The sequence below is a fragment of the Parambassis ranga genome, chromosome 7 (assembly GCF_900634625.1).
Source record: "Parambassis ranga chromosome 7, fParRan2.1, whole genome shotgun sequence".
NCBI classification, from domain to species: Eukaryota; Metazoa; Chordata; class Actinopteri; family Ambassidae; genus Parambassis; species Parambassis ranga.
The window spans coordinates 1,475,113-1,502,317 of NC_041028.1; the positions used below are offsets into that span (position 1 = coordinate 1,475,113).

The following is a 27,205-nucleotide window of genomic DNA, read 5'->3' on the forward strand; positions in this document are numbered from 1 at the left end:
AATAAGAGAGAAAGTTCTGAATCCTTCCTCTCCACCGGATCACGAGTCTAAATTCATTTCAGATTTCCTAACTAATGAATAAACATCTTCTGTTTCCATCACAGCCGTGTGGTCAGGTCAGCTCGCTCCACAGATACTGTACATCTTACATAACCAGTGTGCACACAAAGGAGTCATCCATCCAGCACATTCATCCCCCGTCTCCATTTTTAACCCATTATTTTACATTAAGGACATTTTCCACACTCTGTGGATGGAGCTCCATTTGGGTCCTCGGTGTGAACACATATTGTGCTGGGTCCTAATTCTGGGTTGCTTGGGAGACCCCAAACACATTCAGAGCGTTCATGCTGGGTCATGTGTTCTGGTTCGGTTACTTTGACCCAACTTATGAGGTCATTCAGTTTCCCTATGGCATGTTTTAGAACTTCCTGAATCCATCTCTCGAGGTTTTCACAGCACACCAACAGCAGGAGGTAGGCTAACATCATCTTTGTCTTTTAAACGAGGTAACTGCATCTCGTTTAATTAAACTAAGACTTTAGTGTTAGAGGTTTAGAGCTGTTTTATAAACGTGATCTGGTTTTGGTTGACAGATTACAGCAGAATGGGGCTGTTTAAAGTCAGCTAGCCCTTTAGCAGAAGCTAGTTAGCCTGTGCTTATTGTCACTGTACAGATTGGGAGACGATACACTGACACTCTTTCCACTTTTCAGCCTTTTTTACTCATCATTTTGCAGACTTTGTGGAAATGACGGTGGTGACTGGACTCAGGTTAGGCGCAGTCCAGCTGTGTTTCACAGGTGTGTAAATGGACTGAGTAAAAATCACAGACTTTCCTTTGTAAAGACTTGAACTGAGTGCAGCAGGTAAAGTGGTGCTGAGCATAAATCTGGCATTTTATTCCACAACATTGTCTCAATAAAGAGAAAAATCATTGAATAGCATGAAATGAAAACAAATAAGAAAAACAAACCTTCACATTATGGACTGCAGGGCCGTCTTTCATGCAGCCTTTTCATTTCAGTGAAGGAGGAATAACCTTTTATGGGGGCTGGCAGCTATTTAGAGCAACAGATCGGATGATGACAATGCAGCCTGGCATCAGCGCATCTCTCTTTGCTGCTCGGTGATGCTCAGAGGCAGCGGCGTAGGAGGCCTCCCACCAGCTCATGTGGGCAGGCTGACAAAGCCAGAGCGAGCCAGAAAGAGCTGCTCCACCTGTGTCGTGATCGCTGACTGGACCGCGCCGGTCCACCGGATCCTCTGATACTTTTATGGTTTTCCTGTGGTGCTTCCTCTGGTCAGGGTCCACAGTTTTAAAGGCTGCTGTTGGATGTTTACAGATCTCTGAAATAAACAGTTTTTTTATAGACATCTGTTCAGGGCACATTTCAAGATATCCATCTCTGTCCCCGTTGACAGTAAATCCACCAGGCCTCGTATTGTAGGTCACCGGGACAATGTGCTCTGGTTGTGTGCCAGGCTCGAGCCATGACCAAGCCTACAGTTACTCAGGTAATGGATCCTCCGAGAGCCTCAAGTCTGTGAACTGGTCCCAGTGTTTCACATCTCAGGAGTTTATTCACACCTCCTGTTCTGTTCTGTCTTTGTCTGGACCGGTGTCAGTTGATAGGGGAACATAGTTCGGAGTTAATTGGTGGAAATCGATGCCTGTTTAAAGGACTGTTCGTTTAATAGAGTCAGAAATACCCTAATAATACCAGGGGGGAAGTCAAGTCAAGAAATTGAAAAATTTGCTACTCTTAGTCTGCTGCCCCAGCAATATCAGCAAAACCTGCTGAAGTCAGCATGCCAAGCCAGCCAGTCCACCCTCAGTCCAACCAAAGGAGGAATCAGAGGTGGTGGTGTTGGTGTCTAGACGTCCTCCAGCAACATGAAATGATCTGCATTATAAGCTACATGAGCTCATGTACATTCATTAGTTTAAGACATTAAAGGTTCAGGAAGAGAACATCCAGGAGTTCCAGTGTCTGTCTGTCCACAGCTGCAGTGCACAGTGTAAATCAAGCCGTCATGCTGTCACTGCTGCAGAGAAATACATGTGTGGGATTAGAGGAAGTCAAATGTGAGATATAGGCCAAAGATACACTCCAATCTACTTTAAAGCTACCTGGGCCCATTGTTTGGTTCTCAGCGTGACAATGACCCTGTGAGGGCCGTGTGGCTGAGATGCAAACATGGAGGGCAGGATCACCTGAGCCCGTCCTCACAGTCACAGTCTGACCCCAACCAGGACCGGAGCGGCTGATCGGGAGATCTGGGAGGATTCCCGATGGGCCAGCTCATGCAATACACACCATTAATCACACAATAATACTGAAAATAACACACATAATTCAGTGTAAGTGTATTATATTAACTCTTTAAAGTAAAAGTTTTGTTTTCTGTTAACTTACGAACAAACCTGAACTTAGACCCAATAAAAACACGTTGTAGGAGCCAGCTGCTGCTGCTCCGTGGAAGAACGCTGGTTTGGGGATGAAACTCCCGGGCTGAAAAAGTGGCCCCCTCCCTGATCCCAACTGAGATCTCCTGAGATAACCAGGAGCACAGAGTGAAGAAAAAGCAGCCAACAGATGCTCAGCACCAGGAGGGTAGAGACAGAGGAGAGTTCTTGAGGAGCAGTTTGACATGTTATTATAGTAAAAAACTAATATGACAAATCTATGAGTATGTGTCCAAACATTTTAGTGTTGCGTATCTTACATAGTTTCTATTTGTCTTGCTTTGTTTCTTGAGTTAAAGCCCATTGTCGTCAAGGATTTGGTGAGTGCACTGTAACCAGAGCAACAGGACCTAACTTCTCCTTCACCCTGAGCTGTGATGCTGTCACAGCTCCAAACACTCTGCTGATGTTGCGAAAGGAAAAAGCCAAAACTCCAGGAGGCCTTGAGATGTGACGTCAGTGCACCAGCAGCAGCTCTGAGGAAGGGAGAGGCTCGAGGAGGAGGAGGAGGAGGATGTTCTCTGCCCTTTACCGCTGACCTCTCTGTAGAAGCAGAAGAAGCTGACTGCATCACGGACGTTTTTGTGACAGAGAATTTACGTTATGTAGATCTCAGTGTCTCAGTGAAGGTCGCTGGAGTTCAGACTTTATCTTTTCATCCTCCCTTTCTTCCCATTTCGCCTCAAAAAACAGTCACACGTTTTCCTGTGAGTGAGGAATAACATGGACGGAGTCTGCAGATTATTCACCTCGACGTGAACGAGCAGGCTGAACGACAACATGTCTGATGACACAGACATGAGGCTGCCAGATACAGGGAGACTCGTTCATGTTCGGGTGCTTCCACCAACAGATCTTCAAGCCATCTGCTGACGGTCGCGTCACAAACTGAGACAGAGACAGAAACAGGAATACTGCACAGGCCAGTCCAGCAGCCACAGACTGACCCACATTGTTCCCCTGTTATACTCTTAGCCTAATTACCCAATGAAACAAGAGCGTATGGTGTTTGTGCTTTTTGAAATATTGCTCACATGTGAAAGGTCTGGCACACTTCGATGAAACATGTTCAGTGTTGGAAAATATTCCACCACTATAAAGACACCATGGAACAACTATTCAAAGCAGCAATGGCAAGTAGAGATAATGGCGCACCTATTTCACTCGAGGTTTCTGCCTCAGGATGTCCATGCTGTGAATCTAACACACACATATTCTCACTCTCGATGCCAGAGTGTGGCAGGCGTCTATAAAAAGGTGTTATTATTATTATTATTATGACTGGATGGATAAAGCTGAAGTCCCTTCTGCAGCACCTGTTATGATCCGATTCTGACGTTAATTAGCGTATATACGACGAGCCAATTTGCAGCACGTGTGCCTCACACCTGCATGTGGTAGGTGTGAGGTGTTCATTCACATATTCTGCATTTTAATTGGTTTTGTCTTGACAGCTCTGTGTTATTTTATATTTCTATAATATATAATGGTATTTGATTTTTTTATATGTATTGATATTCACTTCTCTGTATGTCCTGTACTTATGGCAGTATTGACAATAAAGCTGACTTTTGACTACGATATTTTTATTTTTGTTATATATTACCATCGTTATTCTAAAACTTCAAGAAAAACAGATTAAAATAAAAGCCACATAAAAATATGACAACTTTCATATTCTTACATATAACTGTTTAATTGTGTCAGTTGAATATAAAATATGTCTACTGTATAACATAAAGTGAAGTGGTGCATTCACTTATTGTGGGGAAATTTGTCAATGAAGGAATTTGACCTACTTTTTGCTACCGTCTGACAATTTAAAACTACAAATAAATATGAACACGCTACGACTTATAACACATTTTTCTTTACAGACTTTAACAAAACAACAGTGAAACTTCGGAGAAAGAACCCATTTAATTTTAAAACCCCCAGATTCGCCGTTAGTCTCCGCCACAGACCCAGCTTGTTGCTGTTGTTGTGTGAATGGACTTCCGCATTTCCATGCCTCTTAAACGTGACCCGGCATGACGCATGTGACTACAAACCGACCAATGAGAACGCTCCAATGAGGAAACACGGCCCTGTTCACGTTCGCGTTGCATTCACGTACTATATGGAAAAAATGACACACCTCAGATTTAAACCTTACATTTCGACTCATTTTAATTCTCTGATGGTAAATATTTGGCAAACCGAACTGCAGATTGATTTTTTGTTTTAATCCTGTCGTAACAGTTGCTTAAAAACCTCTCATGTGAATGTAAATGGCGTGCTATTTTTTAATAATCACACAAAACAGTTTTCAAAAGCTTGTCATTACATTTAAAGCATAGTCAAAAACGCTGTTCTACGTAGTTTTTGATTGTAAATATATATTATTCTACACATAATGCTAACAATTGTCGTTAGGCTAAAATGACGGCGCCTATTTTTAAGCCTGTGTGCCGTGAATGCAGCGCGGATTGGCATTAAAAAAAAAAAGCTGGACATGCGCAGTGCGCCAAACTCTTATGAAACAAACTAGTGCAGCGGCTGGAAGCAGGTAGAGGGACAGAAGAGACACTCTCAGGCTGCGACTACAGGCACCTACCGGGCTGACAGCACGTCCCCGCGCCTCGAACCTGAGGGAAGAAATGCTCCTGTCTTTGGGCTTGACATAAGTATCACCTCCGGGGAGGCAGCACAAGGTAAGCAGCCTCCTTTTGGAAGCTTTTACGGGAAAGTGTTGCTGTACTTTTATAAACAGCGCCACCAGTTACATAAGGATCGCTCCGGTGACCCCGTTTTTGTCTGCATAGATGCTGGTTCCTGTGGCTGGAGACCTGTAAATAAAGACAGATTTATGTTCAGAGGATTGTTTAGGCTGCTTTCTGTCATGTTCAGGTTCAGCAGCTTTTTTATTTCTGTTTAAAAAGGGGCTGATCTGAGGTGTTCCTCCAGAACACACTGTGTGACCTAATTTCCATTTGGAGAAGTCTTAGGAGCCATCATCACTGAGACTGGACAGATGACATGTTTTTATTAACTTTATGCTTCAGTCAGAAACTGTGGATGAGAAATATTATAAGAAACATATAAAAAAAAATTGAGATTATAGGTGTTTAAATTCCACACATACTCACAACATGTCCTCCATCTCTCTTTACTCCTTCATGTTATAACATGAGGTGTGAATACTGCTGTCAGTGTGTTCATTACAGAATAACACACGTCCTATAAAGAATGAGTGATTCTGAGTGTTCTGAGTGTTTCTTTGTGAATTAACTGCAGCTCACAGTGTTCTCCACAGTGATGGGAAAAAAAACCCGCCTCGTACGTCACTGAGGCTGACCCTAAAAAAATCTGACAGGGCGAAATATTAGGTGTGACACTGTGAAAAGATGTGATGCAGTGTGTTTGAAATGATTGTCCGCTGCAGAAAAGAGCCGGTTTGTGATGTGTAAGGTGCTGAGGAACGACCGCAGGCTTTGGTTCCTCCTTCTTCTTCTTCTTCTTGGACCTGTATCACAGCCCAGTGTGGCTCAGGCTGGTGTAACGTCTTGAAGTCAGTAAATAAATAACCTTACATGAAGACATACGTTTGTTATTGATCAGTCTCTTGACTGATTTGAGGGTAAGTGCAGTTAAACTTTGATGGACGAACCTTCTGGGATGTTGCTCGTGGATGTTTCTGTGACACACCTGTATCCTGTGCTGCTGTAGGTCCTGGATTTCTGTGAATATTTAGTTCTGTACGGTTCTTTGAAACAAAGGGATGCGAAGCCTGCATTCATTAACTCTCACCAGGGCTTTCGACTCAAATCTCATGATCTTAATCAGAAGATTCTCCGGCAGCCTCCCACAGACCGGCACTTTTAGGCATATGGATGACAGGTGGTGGTGGTATTTAAGGTCTTTGGCCCGATTCACTGCACGAGTACTGCATTTAAAACTTCTGTGTTTGGAATCTGCTGCCGCCTGAAATAAAGAACCCCGGCGTGTGATGCAGAAAGAGGTCGCAGGTTAAACTTGAGTTTACCGGTGAGATTTTTCTGAATGCGTCTTGGCAGCCAGCAGGGTCCCCGTCACGTTCTGACTCATCCAGTCAGTCATTCAGACAAACGACAGTCCATCCTGTGAAAGAACCTTCGGCCAAGCCGAATGTCGGCTAGTTAGACATCTACAGTACCTGCCAAGGACAAGCTGCGTTTCTTCCATCAACCATCAGCTGTTCAGAGGGAAGTAAAGTTCTAAATGGTTCTTTTCTGATTCTCCAAAACGGTAAAACTAGGTGCAGATTGGCTTTGAGTCGCCTGTCGGAGCAGTCGACCTGTCTGTTTTTATTTTCTTAGATCGCATCGTGATGCCTGGACTCACCCTGCAGCCCCACATGTTTGTGGGGCTGTGCAGCCCCACAGAAGAAGACGAATCATTTAATGGAATTCAGGTGAAGGAGAGTAAGGACTGGGATAGGAAGTGGGTGACATGCAAAAAACCAAAATGGTCCAAGGCTGCATTAGAACCAGGATCACTGATCAGTAATAACAGAACAGAACGTTCCTTTTGTAAAGAGAGAACCTCCTGTTTCAGTTGATAAAATTGCTAAACTTGTTCCTGCCAACTATAGAAAGCCTAAAAACTGCTGCTGCTCTATTCTCAGCTCGTCCCACACTGTGGGCAGCAGCTCCCACTTGGACGCTTCAGCTATCCCTCCTGGTGGGAGACGTTCTGTTTTGTATTCGCTCTAAAGGAAGAAAAGAAAGAACGAGGCGCCGGCATCACGTACTCTTCTGTGTACAGACAGAAGCGTCGCCTTCATTCAGCCTCCATCTTTTTACTGAGTACGTCTTCTCCACCTTTCAGAATAACATGGCCCCTAACTCCATCCACTGGTTTCGTAAGGGCCTCCGTCTCCATGATAATCCAGCGCTACGGGAGGCGGTCCGGGGGGCGGGCACGGTGCGCTGTGTTTACTTCCTGGACCCGTGGTTCGCCGGGTCCTCCAATGTCGGTGTCAACAGATGGAGGTAAGAGGACAGTTTTGTCTTTTGTTGGTCTTCTCTTGATTAGAAAATGAGAAGTTCAAAGGTTTTGGTCTTCGTGTTCTCTTCTTTCTCTTCTTTTAGGACAACATTATTTATTTAGATAGAGCTGAAGTGTTTTCTGTGGGAAAAATTAATTGTTTTCTTTAAATAAATGTCCAAATTATTTATTGCAACAATTATTTAGTTCTTCTTTTCAACAGAATTTAAAAAAGCAAAACATTCTGAAAGCCAAGAATGACTTGGTTGCATCCATAATTCCAATAAAAATATGGGAGATGTGATTTAGATTTGCCTCAGTTGTTTGATATCAGGTCCTCAGATTTATTGTTTTATGATATTTAATTGAAAATCTTCAACTTTTTGACAGTTTGTCATTAAAAACAACGTGTTTGGGGGAAAGGTTCATGGACATTTGACATTTTTTTGACACAAAAACGCGTCACCACAGCACAAGAAACCCTGCTGAAAACTTACTTACATTACTAATCGTCCATTATTGTAATAATAGTAATAAAATATGGGAAAAACATTGAATCATCAGCATGTGAACTGATAATAATCATTTAAAGAAGCGCCTCACATGCTCAGTGTTTTGTAACATCCTTCCATCAGTGGGAGGGCAGTGGAATATGAACTGTGCAGATTTTTTTTTTTATTCCTTTTGTATAATGACGCCGGCTGACACACAGGAACCACTGGAAGCACTGAGTCACACATAATGAGGAGTTGAGAGGAGGATAAAGGGGCATGTGAACCACAGGGCTGCACTGCCTCAGCAGGCAACATGATGTCAGTGTTTCTCTGCTTTTACACTTGGTTGTGTTCACATGTTTTTTGTGTAATGAATGAGTGCGTTTTTCTTTCCTTGCAGCACACAGAACAAAAGTGTTTAATTACCTGATGAAGTGAATCAGGACTTACAGCTATGTACCCAGGCGCCCGCTGAGCTCGCTCCTCAGCAGCATGGTGCCCTTTTGTTTTAGTCTCCTCTCATATAATCCACTGTAGAGGTCAGTCTGCAGGTAGACTTAGGGCTCAGTGGCTTGATGAATAGGTTACACAGCAGTCTGCCTTCTTTAAACTAGGGAGGCGGGAGGCTGAGGGGGGAGGATGGTTAGAAGTAGAATAGGTGCAGAAGCTGGTGTAAACGGTGTGTAAACAGGCTGAGGTGTGTGTCTTACAGCTCGGCCCCATGCTGGGGGCAGCAAAGCATGCGAGTGTGTGTGGGTCTGATCTGTGCTTCCATTCACCACGGGGGAGGCAATCTCTGCTCGCTAGTCCTTGCACAGAAACATCAATACAGAAGGCAGTGACCCAGTCGTACCCAGCTGATTCTGATTGATACTAAAAATGTCAACAGATCGACAGGAAACACACGTCAGTGACGCACACGTTGGGCCGCAGATTCCAAAACAACATTTTTAGGTTACCAGGGTAAGCAGGCAGTCCTTTTTTTTTTTTCAATAGCGGCCATGAAGCTAACGTTAGCTTATCTTGTCAATGGACGGCCTGTCATTACTAGCAATTCTATTCAAAAAGATTCTTACATCCTAACAACAGAAACGCACCACACATCACAACACATCTGTGTCTGCTTGTTCCAAAAGTCAGTATGCAGGCCAGAGGTGGCACTTATATGACTCTGTAAAGTCACCTGAAGGGTGATGAGATCAGGTGTCAGGTGGCCTTGAGTTCAGGACAGACGAGTTCTGAAGATCATTTCTTTCAGCTTTTTTTGTGCAAACAAACAAAGTTATCACCTAACTCCTCCTTATCTGCTCTGAAGCTGCAACAACGATCAATGAATGCAAGTTTGAACATCTCCTTGTTTTCTCAGTCAGAATGCACTGATTGATTAATCATGAACAATCAATAATGCAAACAATCATCAGGTCGAGCAGACTGCAGCATTAACATTCACACCTAATACATAAACAGACCAGCCAAAGCTGTGCATGGTGTCCGTTTACTTTGGTCACACGCTGTGTATCTACCACACACGGAGCTTTTTTAGTGGTTTTTGTTTGTCTGCTGGACTCAGTTCTGTCAGACTGAGGACATGAACACGGTGCTTTCAAAGGGAATGTGGGCTGTAAGTGTGTCGTTGAGGCCATTTGTAGAAAAGAAGCCATCTTATTTCCCATTGAAGGTGGAAGAAGAAAATTGCAGATTGTGGACCACTTTTCTGGCCTGAGGCTTAGATGCACTTGTAACACACTGCCTTCAAACTCAACAACCCTTTTTGTTGTCAGGACAGATGAGGTTAAACTCAGACGAACAGAGGAGGCGGCTCATTTTTAGATCAGATGAACCAAACAGATGTCTGCGGCACTAATAGCCATCACAAGCCGCGCTAAAACCCGTACAGCTGCCATGACACCTGCAGGTCTGTGTATAGCAGCCATCATCCAATTAGCAGCACAGATATTTTTACCTTAACTTAAAGTGTCTGTTGCAGTGTGATTAGGATTCTGTGAATGGGGAGTCACGTGAGTAACCTTTTCCAATTAGAGGCCAATAAAGACACAGATTATTATAGTAATTGTATATCTACACATAAATGCAGGGCAACACACACACACAACACTTACACAAAGAAATGTGAAAAGTTTCTTCTTATTATTCGAAGTTTGGTTAAAAGTAGCATGAAAATATTTTAAGTGCTCCATCAGTGTCAACCTATAGGGTTGAAGAGTGCATTTCCTTAAGTGGCCACTAGGAGCTGGCTCCATAAGTGGATCGATCCCCATAGACCTCTATGTTAAAGGTTTTTAGAGCCTGGCACATGGACTGATTTGGACTTTACAGATCATTTCTACATTAAGTCTTAAAGTTATGGAGGCCAAAGGTGGGCGCTGCTTTCAGTGGCAGGTTCTGTGCCTGTATTTGGATTAACAGGGAGTTTTGGCAGACTTGGGTGGTTACCTTCAAACTAATGGTTGAATCTGCTACATATTAATTTTCATAGTCTGTTTCTTTAACAGACAAATGACTGTGTGACCTTGAATGAGACGGCTTTAAAGGGACAGAGACAGAAACTCTTTATATATCAGTGGAGAGGAGCGCTGGTAATAACCATCAAAGGTGAGAGTAATCAATAGTTTTTCCCATTTATGTGGAAAATGTGAGAGCAGCCTCTGCATCAGATGTAGGTTAGTGTGCCAGAGCATGAAAACTTGTGAGCGGTTATGTGATGGTGACCTACTTGTGGCGAGGCTTTCCCGCGTGGCCTCTTACCCAACGGATACACACGGCTGAAGACACTGGAGGTACGGCCTGAATGTAAAACAACACCTTATCTGTTATCAGACACAAAATGTGCACACATGTCAGATTTATCTCCACTGCTGACCAAGGGCAGCAGCTGCACTTTTCATTTGGAGAGTTCCTTCTCTGCCGCAACAGTTTGTTTTACTCCCAAGGCGTAAAGTCAATCCACTGGACAGGCGTACCTGGAACAAGGCTTCTTAGGCCGTTCACACTGCCTGTTTGTTGTAGTGCTATTGTGCTGTGTGCTGTGTGAAAGGCTCACTTGTTCCACTTTGTTCTAAAGGCTGCATCATAAGAGGAATGTCGGGAACTGCTGTGTGAAAGGGACAAATGGCTCCTTAGAAAACAGCTGACACACGGCAAAGGATGCATCTGATTGATACTGAGCAGACAAACAGCAGATCTGTTCTGCTAAGTTCTATATTAGCAGCACATGCATCAGGCTTGATTCACAACAAACCCAAAGAGCCAGAAACTCAGCTGTATGGAGCAGCACCAACAGGTTTGACAGCTACTTACAACATCTGCAAATCAATATCAGATTGTGTCGGCATATGCAAAACGAAAACGCCCGTATCCACTAAAGTTTTGTGTGGTTTAGACGTTTCGTCCACACGGAGCATTTTTAAAAGTGGGAAAACGACAACTTTAAAAAAAAAAAGGCTCCCAGGTGGAGAAGTTTGGAAACGCCTCCGTGTGGACGCCCAAAACGCTACTTTTCTGAAACGATGGAGCCACAGCTCCACCTCCCCCTCAACCCTCATGCTCTCACTCCGACAACAACAAACTACGGAGCCTGTTTTTGCTTTAACAGCAAACTCTTCTGCTCCTCTGCTGACACGGAGAGCAGCAGGTGCACAGTAACTGAGAAGGTTTGTGTGCGTGCCCCGCGTCGTCTTCTCTGTTTTTTTGGAGTGCTTTGTGGTAGCGTTACAGCGCCACTCACAGGCCTTTGTGCGGATCCGTGTGGACGCACGCATTTCCTGAAACAACGGCGTCTTAACGGAGAACGTAACGACTTCGTCTCCATGTGGACGGAGCCTCAGATTGAACAACACCAGCATGTCTCTTTTGAAAGTACGGAACCAAGGTGGCGTTTTTAACAGGCCTTTGGGAACTCAGAGTAGTCTGTGAAAACCCACAATGACAAGAGAAGAATCCACCCAAAGCCCCCGCTGGAACTCAGAACCTGAACCCAATAATCAAGCATTCTATTAAACACACATTTAGTTTAGAGTTGGATTAAAGTAAGGCTGCCTGCTTCTCATTCACACCCAGTGGCTTCAGTTATTGTACTGAGAGGGAGAGAAGCACTGTGTGTGTGTGTGTGTGTGTGTGCGCACGCTGCCAGAAATGAGGTCACTGGGCTAAGGGATTGTGTTGTGGTGTGTTCGCAGCAGTGTGTGTCTGTTCTGACACATGTAGGCCAGTTCAGTTATATAAGGAGTGATGTATGAAACACACACAAATACACACACACACGCGGACACACACACACACACACACGTACACATATATCAGGAAGCACACAGACAGGGAGGCTCTCAAACAAGGAAGCATGCAAGATTACTTATGTACACACATGCACACGCAGAAACGCATGCATGTGTGTGTGGACGTGCACGCTTATCCCCCTGCACGTGTGACCTCACGTGCATGCTCACATGCACACTCATACATAACAGCTGATAGGATGTCGCCCACAATGATGTGAGTGTCTCCTAATGTGAAACTTAGGTCTCTGTTTAGTAACATGTGGACGTGAAATCGGAACCTTTGTGCGTTTTGTGCAGCGCTTCATGTGATGAGTACAGAGGCACACAACAGTCTGTCTGCTGCCTCTTCAGGAAGTGATGCAAACTGTCGACATCCTGTCCTGAAGTCTGTGTTTGTAGCGAGCAGAAAATGAGGTCAATCGTTTACTCTGGCCTCATTTGTGTTGCTGTATTATAATGCTAATATAATCAAGTTCCCTTTTAAAAGTAATCTGTCGGCTGAAATGTAAGTTTCTAATCTGCTTATTTTTCTTGAGACGAGAACTTTCAGTTGATGTTCCCGTTGAATATTTGCATGGAGAACCTTGGATGGAGCTGCAGTCTATAAGCTGCTCCACAAAAATCCCAGACAGTCAGTCAGTTATGAAAGCAGCAAGCTCACACACACAAGCAGGCACGTGCCTCCAGTGTGCACACAGTGTGCCGGCCGGCTCGGCCTGTCTGTGCGCGGATTGGGAGCAGATGCAGCTTTGCATGTGAGCGAGCCCTCCCCCTTGGTTTAATGATCAGACCAATGGGGTCAGACGGGGAGCAGGACAGAACTCAGCAGAACGTGCAGGACTGTCTGCTTAGTCTGTGATCCCGCCTGATTCTGCAGCAGGTCAGACACGATCTGAGTCTAGACTCCTGCTGCTGAACAGTGTGACCTCGGGTGATGAGGTGGAGCCTGTGCGCAGGTGGTGGGTGTAGCAGTTTACTGCAGTGTGAATAAAATGCATTTAAACATCATGAAATTATTTCTGGCTAAAACATGCAATTAGAGCAAAAAAAGATATTTTATTTGTTTTTATTTTGCTTAACTCATTGTACACTGTTCATAGCCCGAAACTCCAAATACAGGAAAAAATGTGTGGCGTTTGACTTTCCCATGGTACTTGAATGCGTCGTGTTTGATGTACAGTTTAATCGGAAATTGCAACCAAAGTCTGGGCCTGACAATGTGACACTTTGAACTATTTTATTCCCTCTTTCACAATAAAAAAAAATATGAAATAAAGCATTTTGGTCCAGTCAAACCTCTGCGAGGTATTAGCCTCCTTCACTGTGACCTTTAGTGCTTCATTAGCGTGCCCTGATCTGATACCACTGAGCATCTTCCGCCTCCGTTTACGTCTCCGTGCCCCAGTTTTTGCATCATGGGTTTTGTTGTTGTGGTGTTTTTTTTTGTTGTTGTTATGATGCTGGATCCTGTTTCACGGTCATTTTTTGTCCTTGTTTAGTGTACACAGCTGTGAACAACTTGACCCTGAGTGGCTTGAATTAAATTCATGGTAACCATAGTAACGTGAATTTTATTCTGAATACTTCATCATGCTTCAGTTATGAGTCTAACCACAAGGCAGGGAAATAAATTACTCACACACTCCATGATCCAAACACAGCTGGAAGGTTCTTTATAAGACCAGCAAGTCCCTGGATGAACGTTCATTTTCCTCCTTTATTCGTGGCAACTGTGTTCAGCTACTCGCAGTTAGATTAAAACATGTAATCATGCAGACGGATTGAGAGGTCAGGGTTTGTCTGACAGAGTTAGTAGACTTCTCTGTCCTCTGTCTGTCCTCAGGTTTCTCCTCCAGTGTCTGGAGGATCTGGACGCCAGCCTTCGGAAGCTTAACTCCCGACTTTTTGTCATCAGAGGACAACCAGCCAACGTTTTCCCACGGCTCTTTAAGGTCAGCATCGATTTAAAAACAAAAAAATCAGTCGCCAACCAAATAAAAACACCACCGTGTCAGCCTCACACCTCTGTCCGTCTGTTTCTTACTCCTGCATCTCAGGAGTGGAAGATCTCTCGGCTGACCTTCGAGTATGACTCCGAGCCGTTCGGCAAGGAGCGAGACGCTGCCATCAAGAAGCTGGCCATGGAGGCAGGAGTGGAGGTCATCGTCAAGATATCGCACACCCTCTACGACCTGGACAGGTGAGGAAGACATCAGTGATCTGTGATCTGTGGAGATGTGTTGTCAGTGGGCGATGACCTGCAGCATCAGGACCGGTGATTGTGATGTCGATGTTTATTCATGTTGTTTTTACACATTTTTAGAGTTCTGACCTAAAATTGTTTTTTTTTTTTTTAAAGAAAGGCGTATTTTTAAAAAAGTTTCAATCTGCTCAGTGTCTCACAGCGCCCCCCTGAGCATCTGCAGAGTAATACAGGAGCAGCCCTGAGACTCTTATTTAATGATCCATTTAGATTATTAAGAGGTTTTTTGTGGAGCTTTGATTCAGAACTTTCATGATTTTTGACCTAAAATGACCCGCCCTTATCTCTGCTCCTCTCCAGGATCATTGAGCTGAATGGCGGACAGCCTCCTCTCACTTACAAGCGTTTCCAGACCCTGATCAGTCGACTGGATCCTCCCGAGATGCCCGTGGAGGCGCTGTCAGACACGTTTATGGGTCGCTGTGTCACTCCCATCTCCGAGGACCATGGAGAAAAGTACGGGGTCCCGTCCCTGGAGGAGCTGGGTGAGAAAACACACACACACACACACAGCCTTTATTTTAAACTGCATCTCTTTCGTTTTCAGCCTCAGACAAGTCACTAAAGGCTAATCTGGGTTTTCTGAAATGCTTCCAGGCCTCACTCTTTCCAGCACATGTTATCTTTGACCCTTACAGCACGACAGCCACAATCAGGCCCCACTAATCGGTCAATCTTGTTTCTCTATTTAAAGGTGCATCTTGTCTAAACCTTCTCTATTGGATTAATCAGGTTCACCTTCTTTAAGTCCAGATGTCCAGTTTCCATTCACAGAGTTCCATTCATACACCGTGCTCCTCTTTCACTAAAACACAGGACATCTAAGGTGGTGATATCCCATCGCAGGTGTCCCTTCAAGCTGTTATCTGTCCCTTAAATGGACCAGGCAGCATGTTTAAGATGCTAATCCTCACTCGGTCCAGATGCCTCGTTTCCATTCACAGAAGGCCGCTGTTCATTCACAGCGCCGCCACCATCTGCTGCTCACACCTGCACACACAGTCAATTAATACACTTTCTGGGTCAGCTGCCATCAGCCAGCCCTTTTTTCCCACCATATTTTGTAATATTTTCCCAATTCCTACCTTTATATTAATTTTTGGATGCCTCCTCTCCGCGGCTTGTGTCCTCTGTGCTCTTACCCAACCAAATGTTGGCGTTCGTGGCAGTAAACTGATAAAAACCAAGCATAGCTGACAGTTGGAGGTAGCTCTTTGTAGGATTTATAAGCAGGTATGAGCACCTGCCGATTGGCTGATTGAGTTGTGTAAGATTTGAATTTAGCGTGACATAACTGCTGTTATAACTACAGGACTGTTGGAGACTCTACATAAAAGCTCGCAGCGATGAGGAAAGTGAATCTTATGTAATGTTTTCAGGCTTTGACACGGAGGGCCTGCCGTCAGCTGTGTGGCCGGGTGGAGAAACCGAAGCTCTGACCAGGATAGAGCGCCATCTGGAGAGGAAGGTGAGTACTGCACCATGCCTGCAAGGCTAGACGTTAACACTAATTATGAATTTGAAAACCTTTTGACACAAAATGAATGACGCCATTTTTTTACTCTCGCTCTCTCATTTTCACTCCCTCTCTCTCTCTGTCTCTCTCTCTCCCTCCCTCCCCCCTCCCCCTCTCTCTCTCCCTCTCTCTCCCTCCCTCTCTCTCCCTCCCTCTCCAGGCGTGGGTGGCTAATTTCGAGCGCCCCAGGATGAATGCCAACTCCCTGCTGGCCAGCCCCACAGGTCTCAGCCCTTACCTGCGCTTCGGCTGCCTCTCCTGCCGCCTTTTCTACTTCAAGCTCACTGACCTCTACCGCAAGGTCGGCTTACTTTACCAAAACCCTAAAGTGTGACCATTCCAGGAAAGATAACTGTAGTTAGTTAATTGTTCACACAGAAGCATGAAGGCTGCTGGTCACATGTCCATCATGACTTCCTGGTTGTGCTGAGGAGTGCAGAATGTTTAGTTTTATACAGAATTGTCTTGTTGTGCGACTGAGACAAATATTGTAAGCTTAGCTAGATTTAGGTGAATTTTCTCATCACACATGATGCATTTAAGGACAATCAGAGAAAGTTAAACATCCAACCTGTTGACAGGGGGTTAAAACGTGTTCATCTGCACTAGAATTCAAATCATAAGATTTTGAGCCCAGATGCTAAAAGTAAAAGTCAAAGGTTTTTCAGCACAGTCAGCATGCTTATGTTAATCTTTTTCCACCAAAACATTCACGGTTTAATGTCTTTAAATGCACCCAGGTGAAAAAGAACAGCTCTCCGCCGCTTTCCTTGTACGGCCAGTTACTGTGGCGCGAGTTCTTCTACACCGCAGCGACCAACAACCCGCGCTTCGACAAGATGGAAGGAAACCCCATCTGTGTCCGCATCCCCTGGGACAAGAATCCAGAGGCTCTTGCCAAGTGGGCTGAAGCGAAGACGGGCTTTCCGTGGATAGACGCCATCATGACTCAGCTGAGGCAGGAGGGCTGGATTCATCATCTAGCCAGGCATGCAGTGGCCTGCTTCCTCACCAGAGGGGACCTGTGGATCAGCTGGGAGGAAGGCATGAAGGTGAGGTGTCAAAGCGTTAGACACCATAAACGGTCTGCATCCAGTCACGTCATGCTGACGGCGAGCTTTCTGTCCCTTCAGGTCTTTGAAGAGTTGCTGCTAGATGCAGACTGGAGTGTGAACGCAGGCAGCTGGATGTGGCTGTCCTGCAGTTCATTTTTCCAGCAGTTTTTCCACTGCTACTGCCCCGTGGGCTTCGGCCGGCGCACCGACCCCAACGGGGACTTCATCAGGTGGGTACCTTTCCTGGCATCGGCCCCTCCCCCTTGGTGCCAACCGCTGACTTCCCCTCCCATCCTGGATGGGACCCTTCTTCCCTCTGTCTCTCTGGAAGATAGAAAGACACTAAGAAGGCGGGACATGCTCGGACCAGATCTGTGCAGGTTCAGTTTAGTATTAATTCCAGCACACACACACACACACACACACATTTTTAGGCATATTTAGTCATAATTAATTAATTAGTGAGACACACACACAGTTCTTAGGTTTAAATTCACCAGGAATAGGCAAAGAGAGAGAGAGAGAGACGGAGGGAGGGATAAAGGGGGACCTCCAGATCTTTGGGTAAGTGTGTGATATAGTATGAACATCCTTCCCTCCTGTTTTGTTTTTAAGTTTTTTCCCCATCAGTCCATATTTTCTGTTAAAACTTCAGCACTTTAGTTTTTTTTTTTTTTTAATCAGGCATGCCTTTTGTAATAATTTCAGTGTCCACAGTCTCTGTGTGCCTTTTTTAATTGTTTGTGAATGTTTGGTGATTGTGTACATGTGCACATCTTTTAGATATCTACATATTTATATAAGTGTTGCCACCAGATGATTCTTACTGCACAGGCGTAGTTTACTTCTTCTCTCTCTCTGGATGTGGCTCTGTGTTTGTGTTTTGGCTCATCTGTTTTTTGGGGGGGATTGGGGGAAAAGTTCAGCTATCCCTCTCCCCTTCGTAGATTGTAGCTGATTGCTTTTAAGATGATTGGCCGTTCTCACGCCCCCCCTTACTTCCACCCAGGTGTGCAGCCCGGGCCCGGGCCTGGGCCGCCAGCCAGCCCCGGGCTGCATGCCTGGGTGGAAAGCCGGGCTTGGAGAAATCGGTGGCCTTTTCTTTGGTTGGTTTTTATTGATCTGTGCATACCCTGAGGGACAAGGACTTGGCTCACGCCCCAGCAGCACCCTCTGGGCGGGTTTGTATCTCGGTAGCGTCTCATTTCGTCAAAAGGGATTCTGACCGCTTGGTAGGGAAATGCAAACACCTGACCTGCATTCGTTAGGTAGAGGACTATGAAGCATTCCCCGGGGGGTAGTGAGGAGAGGCGCTGGACCAGCTGTAGCTCTGCCATCGCGGTGACGCATGGTTGGCACCGGTACTTGTTACCTGCGCCGTGCCATGCGAGCTGGTGCATTGTCCAGGCGCTGGGCAAAGCCCCTCATCCCACCCTTTGTGAAATGTTCAGTGGTGCTCTGCTTATGTGAATGCAGCCCTGCCGGTTCTGGTGGGCCTGGAGCAGTGGCTGGCTAACACACACACACACACAGAAACATGCACACAAACATGCACAGAACACATTTCATTTCATTAAAACATCGTAATGCCGGCACATTTTCACCACCCACTGTCCTCCACTGGACCACTTGCTACCAGTAGGTCGCGGATCTTCCTGGCAAAAGGGTTGTGGTCCCTTTTGGTGAAATGAGGGGGCTCCCTAGTGGGCCAGCCCAGAGTGTGGTGCTGTGGCTGTGGGAGGAGACAGTCAGCAGGGGGACTTTTGGGCCCGCTGACCCTCTTAAAAGACAACCACCACAGTCAGAGGGACAGGGGGAGCAGGCATGAGCTCTTTTCTCAGTCCACCGCTGTCTGGTCATGGGGGGAGGTTGGAGGGAGGGTGGGCAGGCGGCCTGGAGCTGTGAGGTATAATGGAGGACTTCTGTCATCGACAGGGGACCTTAAGAGTCAGTGTGACATTCAGTGTTAGTTGTTTTTTTTTATGCCTTGAGGACGTGTGGATGTAGAGGAAGCTCCTGGATTAATGAAGGACAAACGGAACAGATGTTCTCGATGGCAGAACTTTTCCACTATACACCGGCTCCGGTCAGGGTTGGGGGGGTGGGGAGGGGGGAGGGAGGGCTACGGGTGGGAGGTGTGGGGTGGGGGGGTTAAATACACTCTGCTTTCTAACCGCGTGTCACAGTAGACGTCTCCTAGCATCATCAACCCAATCGGCAGCGGCCTCTCTCTCTCTCTCTAGCGACGGGGCGGTCTCCGTAGCAACCGGAGCGCCGTCCGTCACGTGTGCGTCGGTCCACAAGGCCGCACCAACCCCCCCTACCCCCACCCCCTCTTCCCACCCCCCATCCCCCCTCCTCTCATCTCTGCCTCTCAGTGATGCTTTGCATCACTTCCCACAGCTCCACCCCCCCCAACCCCCCTCCCGTCCTGTCCTGTCTCCCCTCCTCGGACTCGGTAAGGTCGGACCAAGTGCAGTAGGTAGGTGGCCTCTCTTTGTCACATGGAGCAGCCCAAGAAACAAGAACAGAACCTGCAGCAGGTTGGAATGGTACTGTGAGATGCTGAATGGTTGCAGTCAGACTCTTTTTGGCTTTCACCTCTTGGAGGAGCACACTTTTTTTCCGGTGTGGCCGTTGTCACACCAGCTCTCAGTAACAGTTGTCTGGGACCACAGCCCCTGGTTTTCTGCCTTGTTTTTGGAACCGTTAGTCCTCACTGTGCACCGCGATGCTAACTCATCCTGTGCCAGCTTATCCAAAAGCTCACACAGACGTAGTGACTCCGTACTCATACTCTCATGTACTGTAGCCATACTGTGCAGTGTTGTGGTTGTTTGTAGCTTTCATTTTTGTAGCAACTATTTTCCATAACCTGTAAGCATGAAGTGCTGAAGACCAGCATGTTTTTATCAGTTACACACACGGGCTGCAAAACCTTAAAGGATCTCTCAGATTTATTTTAACAGTAACACTTGTAGCTATTTTAGTTTTTTAAAAAATCTATTTTGTAAAATATTTGACTATTTTTTTTCTCCTTATAAACTTTTTTTTATACGTCCCTGCATTAAACCCATCCCTGACTTACTTTCTGTCCTTCCACGTGCTGTTGACACAAGCCGGTGTGTCTAATGTCTCCCTATGCTTCCAGACGTTACTTACCTGTCCTCCGAGGTTTTCCTGCTAAGTACATCTACGACCCGTGGAACGCCCCGGAGTCCGTGCAGGCGGCCGCCAAGTGCATAATCGGCGTTCATTACCCAAAGCCCATGGTGCACCACGCGGAGGCAAGCCGGCTCAACATCGAGAGGATGAAGCAGATCTACCAGCAGCTGAGCCGATACAGGGGCCTGGGTAAGAGCATGTTAAAGTGCATCAGTGCATTCTGACGTTTGTATGGACACACCGGGGGAAATGACTTGAAAATGTTTGAGAGATGTATTTATTTATTTATTGGGGTTTTGAGCTGTTCTAATGGGGCCAGGCAGATGATTCCAAAGGTGTCAGGAAGCTACGGCAAAAGGTCTGATTCTAGATAACTAGTGAGCCGTGTGTCCAACCCGTATAGGACCTTAAAAACAAGGAGTGAAATCCCAAATCCAACCCTAAACCTGTATCATGTCTCGCTGCTGTTATATTTAACTTGAAGTTAGTTTGTCATGTACAAAGCTGTGGAAGGATAGATTGTGCTCTCTAAAAGTTGACCTCCATGGCACTAAATATAGTGCTTATAGAGCACCGGGCCCAAAATGGACCCTTGAGATACCACACATAAGAAAGTGGGGCCACTGATGAGGAGAAATCCCCCATGTGAACTACAGTAAGACTCCAAAAACCCTGTTAGGACGGCCCTGTGATGCCTATACAGTGCCAAAGGCCAGTTTTATTAATACTAATAATAATAATCCATTGGTCGTATGTTGCGCTCTTCTGCAAGTTGTATTTGCATCAAATCGCAGTATTGTAACATGCATCTAAATAAAGGCAGTTAATAAACCCCTGTACCGTCCTAACTAAATGTTATATGTGTTGGTGTGTCAGGCCTGCTGGCGTCAGTGCCGTCCACCAACGGGAACGGGAACGGAGGAATGATGGCCTACTCTCCTGGAGAGCAGCAGCAGCAGCAGCAGCAGCAGCAGCCAGGGACCAACAACAACAACAACAACTCACATTGTGAGTCAGTTTTTCAGTGTTTTGTTTGTTTTTTTCTTACTTCCTGCTGGAGGTCTCATCATCACCTTCTGTTGTCTTCAGTGCCTGCAGTGTCGGGGAGCTCTGTTGCCACGAGTAACGGCAGCGGAAGCATCCTGCTCAACTTTGACAGCGAGGAGCAGACGGGGCCAAGCGCCGCTGGACAGAAGCAACAACGACTGCAACCGCTACCACCACCACAGCAGCAACAACAACAACAACAACAACAACATGGTAAACAGTCTTCACATTTCCCCACATTTCACCACATTTACTGGATTTTCTTTGATTAAAATGGACGTTTATGTGTCGGTCTGCAGGATACCACTCAGTGCCAGACGCCAGCCAGACCGTCACCAGCAGCCGACTCTACCATGAGTTTGCTGTGCCTCAACACCCGGGTAAGAAGCAGCAGGGCATGATGTGAGGCAGCCTCAGCCTGCCACAAGAGGGCGACACCGCAGCACGAGCAGAGTGGTGGTGCTCATACTGACAAGCTGTTTGCTATGTGGCACTTTCAGGACTCCTCTTGCACAGCAGAGGCAGCATCACAGGGAAGCGGGAGCGCGAATCGGAGCGTGAGGGGTCGGGGGAAGAGGAACAAGCGGCCTGCTCCGTGCACAAGATGCAGAGGCAGAGTGCAGAGGTCAGCCATCTTTTTATCACACCGACTTTACCCAGAGTCCTCAGCTGTACAAGAAAATACCATCATAGCATTGCTATCAGACTGATACTTAAATGACTGCATCAGGCATGTGGAAATGAAACTTGACTCCATCCGCCATAGTCTGAAAACAGTGATGTGCGGGGAGGGTTATGGCGTGTTATATATTTTTATGTTATTCGTTCCATGATGGCAGGTGAGGCTCACATTGCATTGATGTATCAGAGCCACAGCTTGAGCTGTGATGGAGCAAAGACGGTGTCACACCGGGCTGCACCATGACACAGGTCACTGCCACCAGTCTGTGTGTGTCTTAGAAAACCACTCAGGCATGTGTTTTCTGCCGCTGCTGTATAGTGAATTATTAAAGGTAATCATGTCCAATAATGCTGCAATAACACTGTTGACACATGTTTATTGTTTGACCTTTTGAACAGATAAAAACACAACAGACGTGTTGTTATTATAACTCTCTCTGCTCCCACTACTGAGTAAACATCGGCCGTCACCATGCAGGGGGGAGCCGGCATGTAAATGTCAGCACAATAAAAAGCACAAAGCAGAAAGCAGCTATGCAAAACAATTACTTCATGTAAGCAAATGGAAACGGTGAAAGGAACAGAGGAGTCACACGCCTCCGTTTACTCACATGTTTACCCTCCTGAGGTGAAGCTGAAGCACTTATGTGGCCTTGTTTTCACTGCGTTCCTCCCCCTCTGTATAAACAGCACAGCCATGGCTACAAGCAGAGAGCTCTCCAACCTGTCTGTGCGCACTTTAATTAGATTTGGTTGCATTGGTGTTCCTTTACGTCACACGTGATGCGTTCAAAGACCGTCAGGATGTTTGAAGGCCGCTGTTAACACTTGTAAAACAACTGTTTGTGTTTCCCTGTCGTCCCCTGCAGACCATCTAGAGCCGGCGGAGACGAGGCTGTCCGAACTCACGTTGGAGTCACCATCCCGGGCCAGCAGAGAGAGGAACACCCGACACGGCTACCTGTCCTCCAAACACCCGCAGCTCCTCCTCTTTAAACACAGTCCTGGTGCTTTCTGTCTCTGCAGTCAGGTGCAAACACAAAGGTGAAAATGTGACGTCTGGAAGGGATTTTATGATTTTTGCAGACAACGTGCAAAGAAAACACCTCGAAAACACGATAACCTACATTAATGTCTTACAACTGTGGCACCAGTCAGTACAAACTGTAACAACACAGAAGCAGCTATACGTGTGAGTGACAGGAGTATTGTGTCTTTTTTTAGAGCTGCACGTCAGACGTCTCGTCAGCCCTGGTTCATTTACAGAAATTCAGGGTTCAGACAGAAGCGGTTTTTCTACTTTTCCTACACATGTCCCAGTGCGCCGCGCCTCTCGCCGTCTTAACAGGAACATCTGACACGCACTGTTTGTAGTCGTAAATTTCTTGTGTGTTGCTAAAATGAAACGCTTGTAAATAGGCTCAATGGATTCTTGCAAAACAATTTGGACATCCCCCAAAAAAAACAGCAGGAAGAGCTGTTATCGTTTCAGCCCTGATGTCGCCACGGTAACCAGGTCACTTCAGGGACTCGTTTCTCCGCTTCTGTCTAAAATTGTAAATATATTTAAAAAAAAAAAAAAAACTTCTTCAGGTCCAATTGATCAATCGCCTCCTTACCTACATGGGAACATCCACCTCTGCCTGCCAGCACTTGATTTGTATCGGCAGCTAAAAACAGCCGCTCATATGGCGTTCTATACAGATATATACAGTTCTATACAGTTCTATATTTATATACATGCTGTCGGACCATTGATCCATGCCTGGTCTTTAAAACATGTTTACAGTGTGTTATTATAAACTAGTTAGAGGACCTTTTGTCAGCTGACTGTAAAAAAAAAAACAAAAAACTGCCTTTTAGAATGTGGCATTATGGGTAAAGGAGTTCTTCTGTAGCTTTGTAGTTTTGTCTAAAGGGTCTGTGAGGTCATCATGTAGCTGGATTATTTCTTAAAAAGGTTCCTCGTTTTGTAAATTAAGGATAGATTTTAAGTTTTTTATTATATTGGCGTTATTGATCGGTAAAGAGATGTATATAGACGAACTTAAAACCACGCCCACTGGGCAGGAAAACAGTCCGCACCACGGCCGGCACAAGACAACTGGAAAACAAACAGGATTTCACTGTGTCACTGGACTATTGTAGCTCCTTATGTGTACCAGCTAATATTATCAGGCTAAAGCACGTAGCCATGTAGCGTTCAGACGTACCCTCATCCCTGTATGACTGATGTCCTGTTACGATGCTTTAGCTTAGCATCCAGCTGCTGACAACACCTTTAGAGTCATATTTAGTTCTAGATTTAGTTCACACTGACACAAATTTAAGCTTAGTCTTAAGAACGAAATGATGCGATACAAAGCCAGTGGCGAGGGATTGTTTTCCCCCCTTCGTTGTGGGCGGGGCTTAAATATCTGTCTCTGTAGTCTCACAGTCCTGTTGCTGTATAATAGATTTTTTTATACATATATATATATTTATGCTGCCCTTCAAACGTCTGTCACATTTTCACCTCTCTGTTTCCTCCCTCCCGCTGTGTTAAAAAAAAAAACAACTAAAAAAAAAAAAATTGCTTCAGAGTATCTCAGAGGCATTCTGTGGTGTTGGAAAATGTATTTTTGCTGTGCAACACGTTCAACAACCAAACAAAAAAAAAAAACGACAAAAAACAGAAGAAGTGGTGAGCGGTTAGCCCGAGCTGCAGCGAGCGGGCGGCGGGCGGCTGCAGCCTCCTCTCCTCTTTATAACATTTCTTATAAAAAACCAAAAACTGGCTGCAGGAAAAAAAATCTGTCTGCTACAGAAAACTGACATTCCTCAGAAATTAGTAAACCCTCCTGATGAAGGAAACAACACGTGACGTGTGAGCGGCTGCTGGGGGACATCTGATGTTGTTTCTTTGTGACCCTGAATTGGTTCTAAAGCTAAAATCAAAGCTATAAAAAAAAAAAAAGGGTGAGGGGTCGCAGAATGGCCCGGCGTGTCTGCGGGAGGATCGCAGTGGGAAGCTGAAGCTCCCGGTTCATCCTCCCTCCACTGTCACCTTTACTCCTGTTGAGAAGAATGCAGTCGAATTGAACCAGAGAATGTAGATTACCCTCCTCCAGCTTCTGTCACTGATGTTAATACTCTCACCAAGCACACACACACACACACACACACACACACACAAATCATGTGCATACACTCACAATGAAGAGTTTCTGTAAATTCTTGAAAATCTCTTTTATTTTTACTGTACTTCCTGTTGATGTTTCACAATAAAAGCCTTCTAGGCAAATTTGGGGGGGGGGCACAGTGGAAGACTTTTAATGTGAAACAAACAGGAAGTGATTTGTCTGATAATTATTTGGCGATACATTTTACACACACACACACAGCGCCTTCATAATGTAGGCAGGAGAGTTTTGTAAAGTTTATGTGAAAGCCACATTCTGCACGCTGACATTGGCGCCCCCTTTGTTCAAACAGTGTAACTGCACCATGATCAAAATTAGTTTTGTTTTTTTGTTTTTTTAAACATCACTAGCCGCATTACCTGCTAGCATTTAGAAGCATTCTGCACACAAAACAAGCCCTGTTTGGCTTTTTAAAGATAAAAACACGCCCACAAACTTGGTGCAGATTGGGGCTGCAGATACAAGATGGCGGCTCGACGGTGCTCTCCTGAGATGGTTCTGGTTTCAGCGGAGCCGCGATGACTCGTGTCTGTGTACAGTACCTGATATTTCTTCATCTGTGATCGTACTGCCCTCGGCTTCAGGAGTAACGTAGAGAGGGTGGGGTGGGGGGGGGGGTATGAAATCATAAAGAAGTATTGTAGTGTTTCTGTATTATAATTCTGTATGTTCTAAAGAGGATCTGAACGTTGTTAGGTTTTTGTAGCTTTTATCACTATGGAAAAAAGTTGAACCAAGTTTTTATTCTCGCTTTTATTTTGTGTTTTTGTTCTCCCTTCTGCGACATGAAGGTGAGAACACGCCATCGATCATCTCTGTAATATTCTGCTCTTTCTCTGTCTCCTCGTGTTGTGAAAGGCTTTTTTGTGCTTGATCAAGTTCATGACAGGAAATTAAAAAATTGTTACAACCACTGGTTTTTGTGCAGTCGAATCTGTCGTCAAGCTTCTCAGCAGAATTTATTGGAAGCACAATATCTGTCTATCCCAAGGGGAGCATGGTTTGTATTTGTTTTTGTTTGTTTTGAGACTTATTTACATATTTACACTGTCATAGTCTGTCTGGGCCATAATAAAATTTAAACATAAAATTCAGACGAGATATAAAAAATCCTCTCCTGGTGATCCTCTCCTCTCCTGCTCCAGTCTGTGGTGTTCCTCATGGTTCAGTCCTAGGCCCTCTGCAATGTATCCATATCCTCCAAAGAAATCTTATACGTTTTTGCTTTGAACCAAAACTAGTTCATCCATCCCACCATTTGAAATTAAATGTTTTATTGTTTGTTTTATTTAACTTTTTTTTTACCACAGAGGAAAACCCCCTAAACACACACACACACAAATAAAATACATGAACAGGTTGAAATAATCAAAGAAATCTGTAATTTCCAGTACAGTTTTCTGGCGCCCCCTGGATGTACGGGGCCCTAACAGCCCACAGTCGGCCCTGCGTGTAAGTCTTAAATTTAGATGCATTACATCATCTTACAAACCGTTGTAATGTGATCTTAATCTTACATAATCATAAACTTTCTGCTACTAAGTAAAACCTGTGAAGTTTCTATTGTTAGTACCACAGGATGAAAGCGTTTCATGATGCAACCAGCTCTTTTCATCAGAGATACAGTAATGAGTCATGCTTCGCTGGCACTGTGATTATCAACCTCTGCCACTTTACACAAATACTACAACTAGTATCAACAAGGTGTTTATGTGTTAGGACCAATGACAGTAACAAAAGATGGAAGGAGCCTCTGTGACGTCATCAGCACTGTTCTCAGTCCCTTCGGGAGACTCTGACCGTCACCATGTTGGCAGCGTCGCAGCCCAGCTAAACTCCAACTTTTTTTGTCCCGTGTTGCTTGTTGTTTTTTTTTTTCTAGTTCTAAAAGCAGTTTATTCCTTTGTAGCCCTGTGGAAAATAAACTCGGGGCAAAGCTGTTGTAGTTCGACGGTTGTTTACATGCGGCTTTTGTATGCGACCCAGACACTGTCCCCGTGAACCGGACGTATCGTGTCGCTAGCGGGATT

At 45.3% G+C, this 27,205-nt stretch overlaps 1 protein-coding gene across 2 annotated transcripts; it reads left to right on the forward strand.

Annotated features, from left to right (window-relative positions):
* Window positions 1-4,995: 4,995 nt before the first annotated feature.
* On the forward strand, window positions 4,996-26,088 carry LOC114437922 (cryptochrome-1-like). Of its 2 annotated transcripts, none has more exons than XM_028408845.1 (15): window positions 4,996-5,163; window positions 7,319-7,482; window positions 14,110-14,218; window positions 14,324-14,466; window positions 14,830-15,014; window positions 15,909-15,997; window positions 16,206-16,346; window positions 16,786-17,097; window positions 17,179-17,330; window positions 20,252-20,454; window positions 21,142-21,273; window positions 21,355-21,525; window positions 21,612-21,692; window positions 21,813-21,937; window positions 22,863-26,088. In XM_028408845.1, the coding sequence occupies exons 2-15, from the start codon at window positions 7,325-7,327 to the stop codon at window positions 22,869-22,871; spliced, it is 2,010 nt and encodes a 669-aa protein (XP_028264646.1). In that variant the 5' UTR covers window positions 4,996-5,163; window positions 7,319-7,324; the 3' UTR covers window positions 22,872-26,088. The 2 variants fall into 2 exon arrangements, with proteins under 2 accessions (XP_028264646.1, XP_028264647.1); XM_028408846.1 differs by having other exon boundaries at window positions 21,364-21,525.
* The last annotated feature ends 1,117 nt before the right edge of the window (window positions 26,089-27,205 follow it).

Excerpts from the sequence above, each read along its gene's own strand:
- LOC114437922 (XM_028408845.1), top strand. The coding sequence starts at position 7,325 with ATGGCCCCTAACTCCATCCACTGGTTTCGTAAGGGCCTCCGTCTCCAT. Across the intron at positions 21,274-21,354 it reads CAACAACAACAACTCACATT|TGCCTGCAGTGTCGGGGAGC; the intron begins GTGAGTCAGTTT and ends TGTTGTCTTCAG. Across the intron at positions 21,693-21,812 it reads TGCTGTGCCTCAACACCCGG|GACTCCTCTTGCACAGCAGA; the intron begins GTAAGAAGCAGC and ends TGGCACTTTCAG.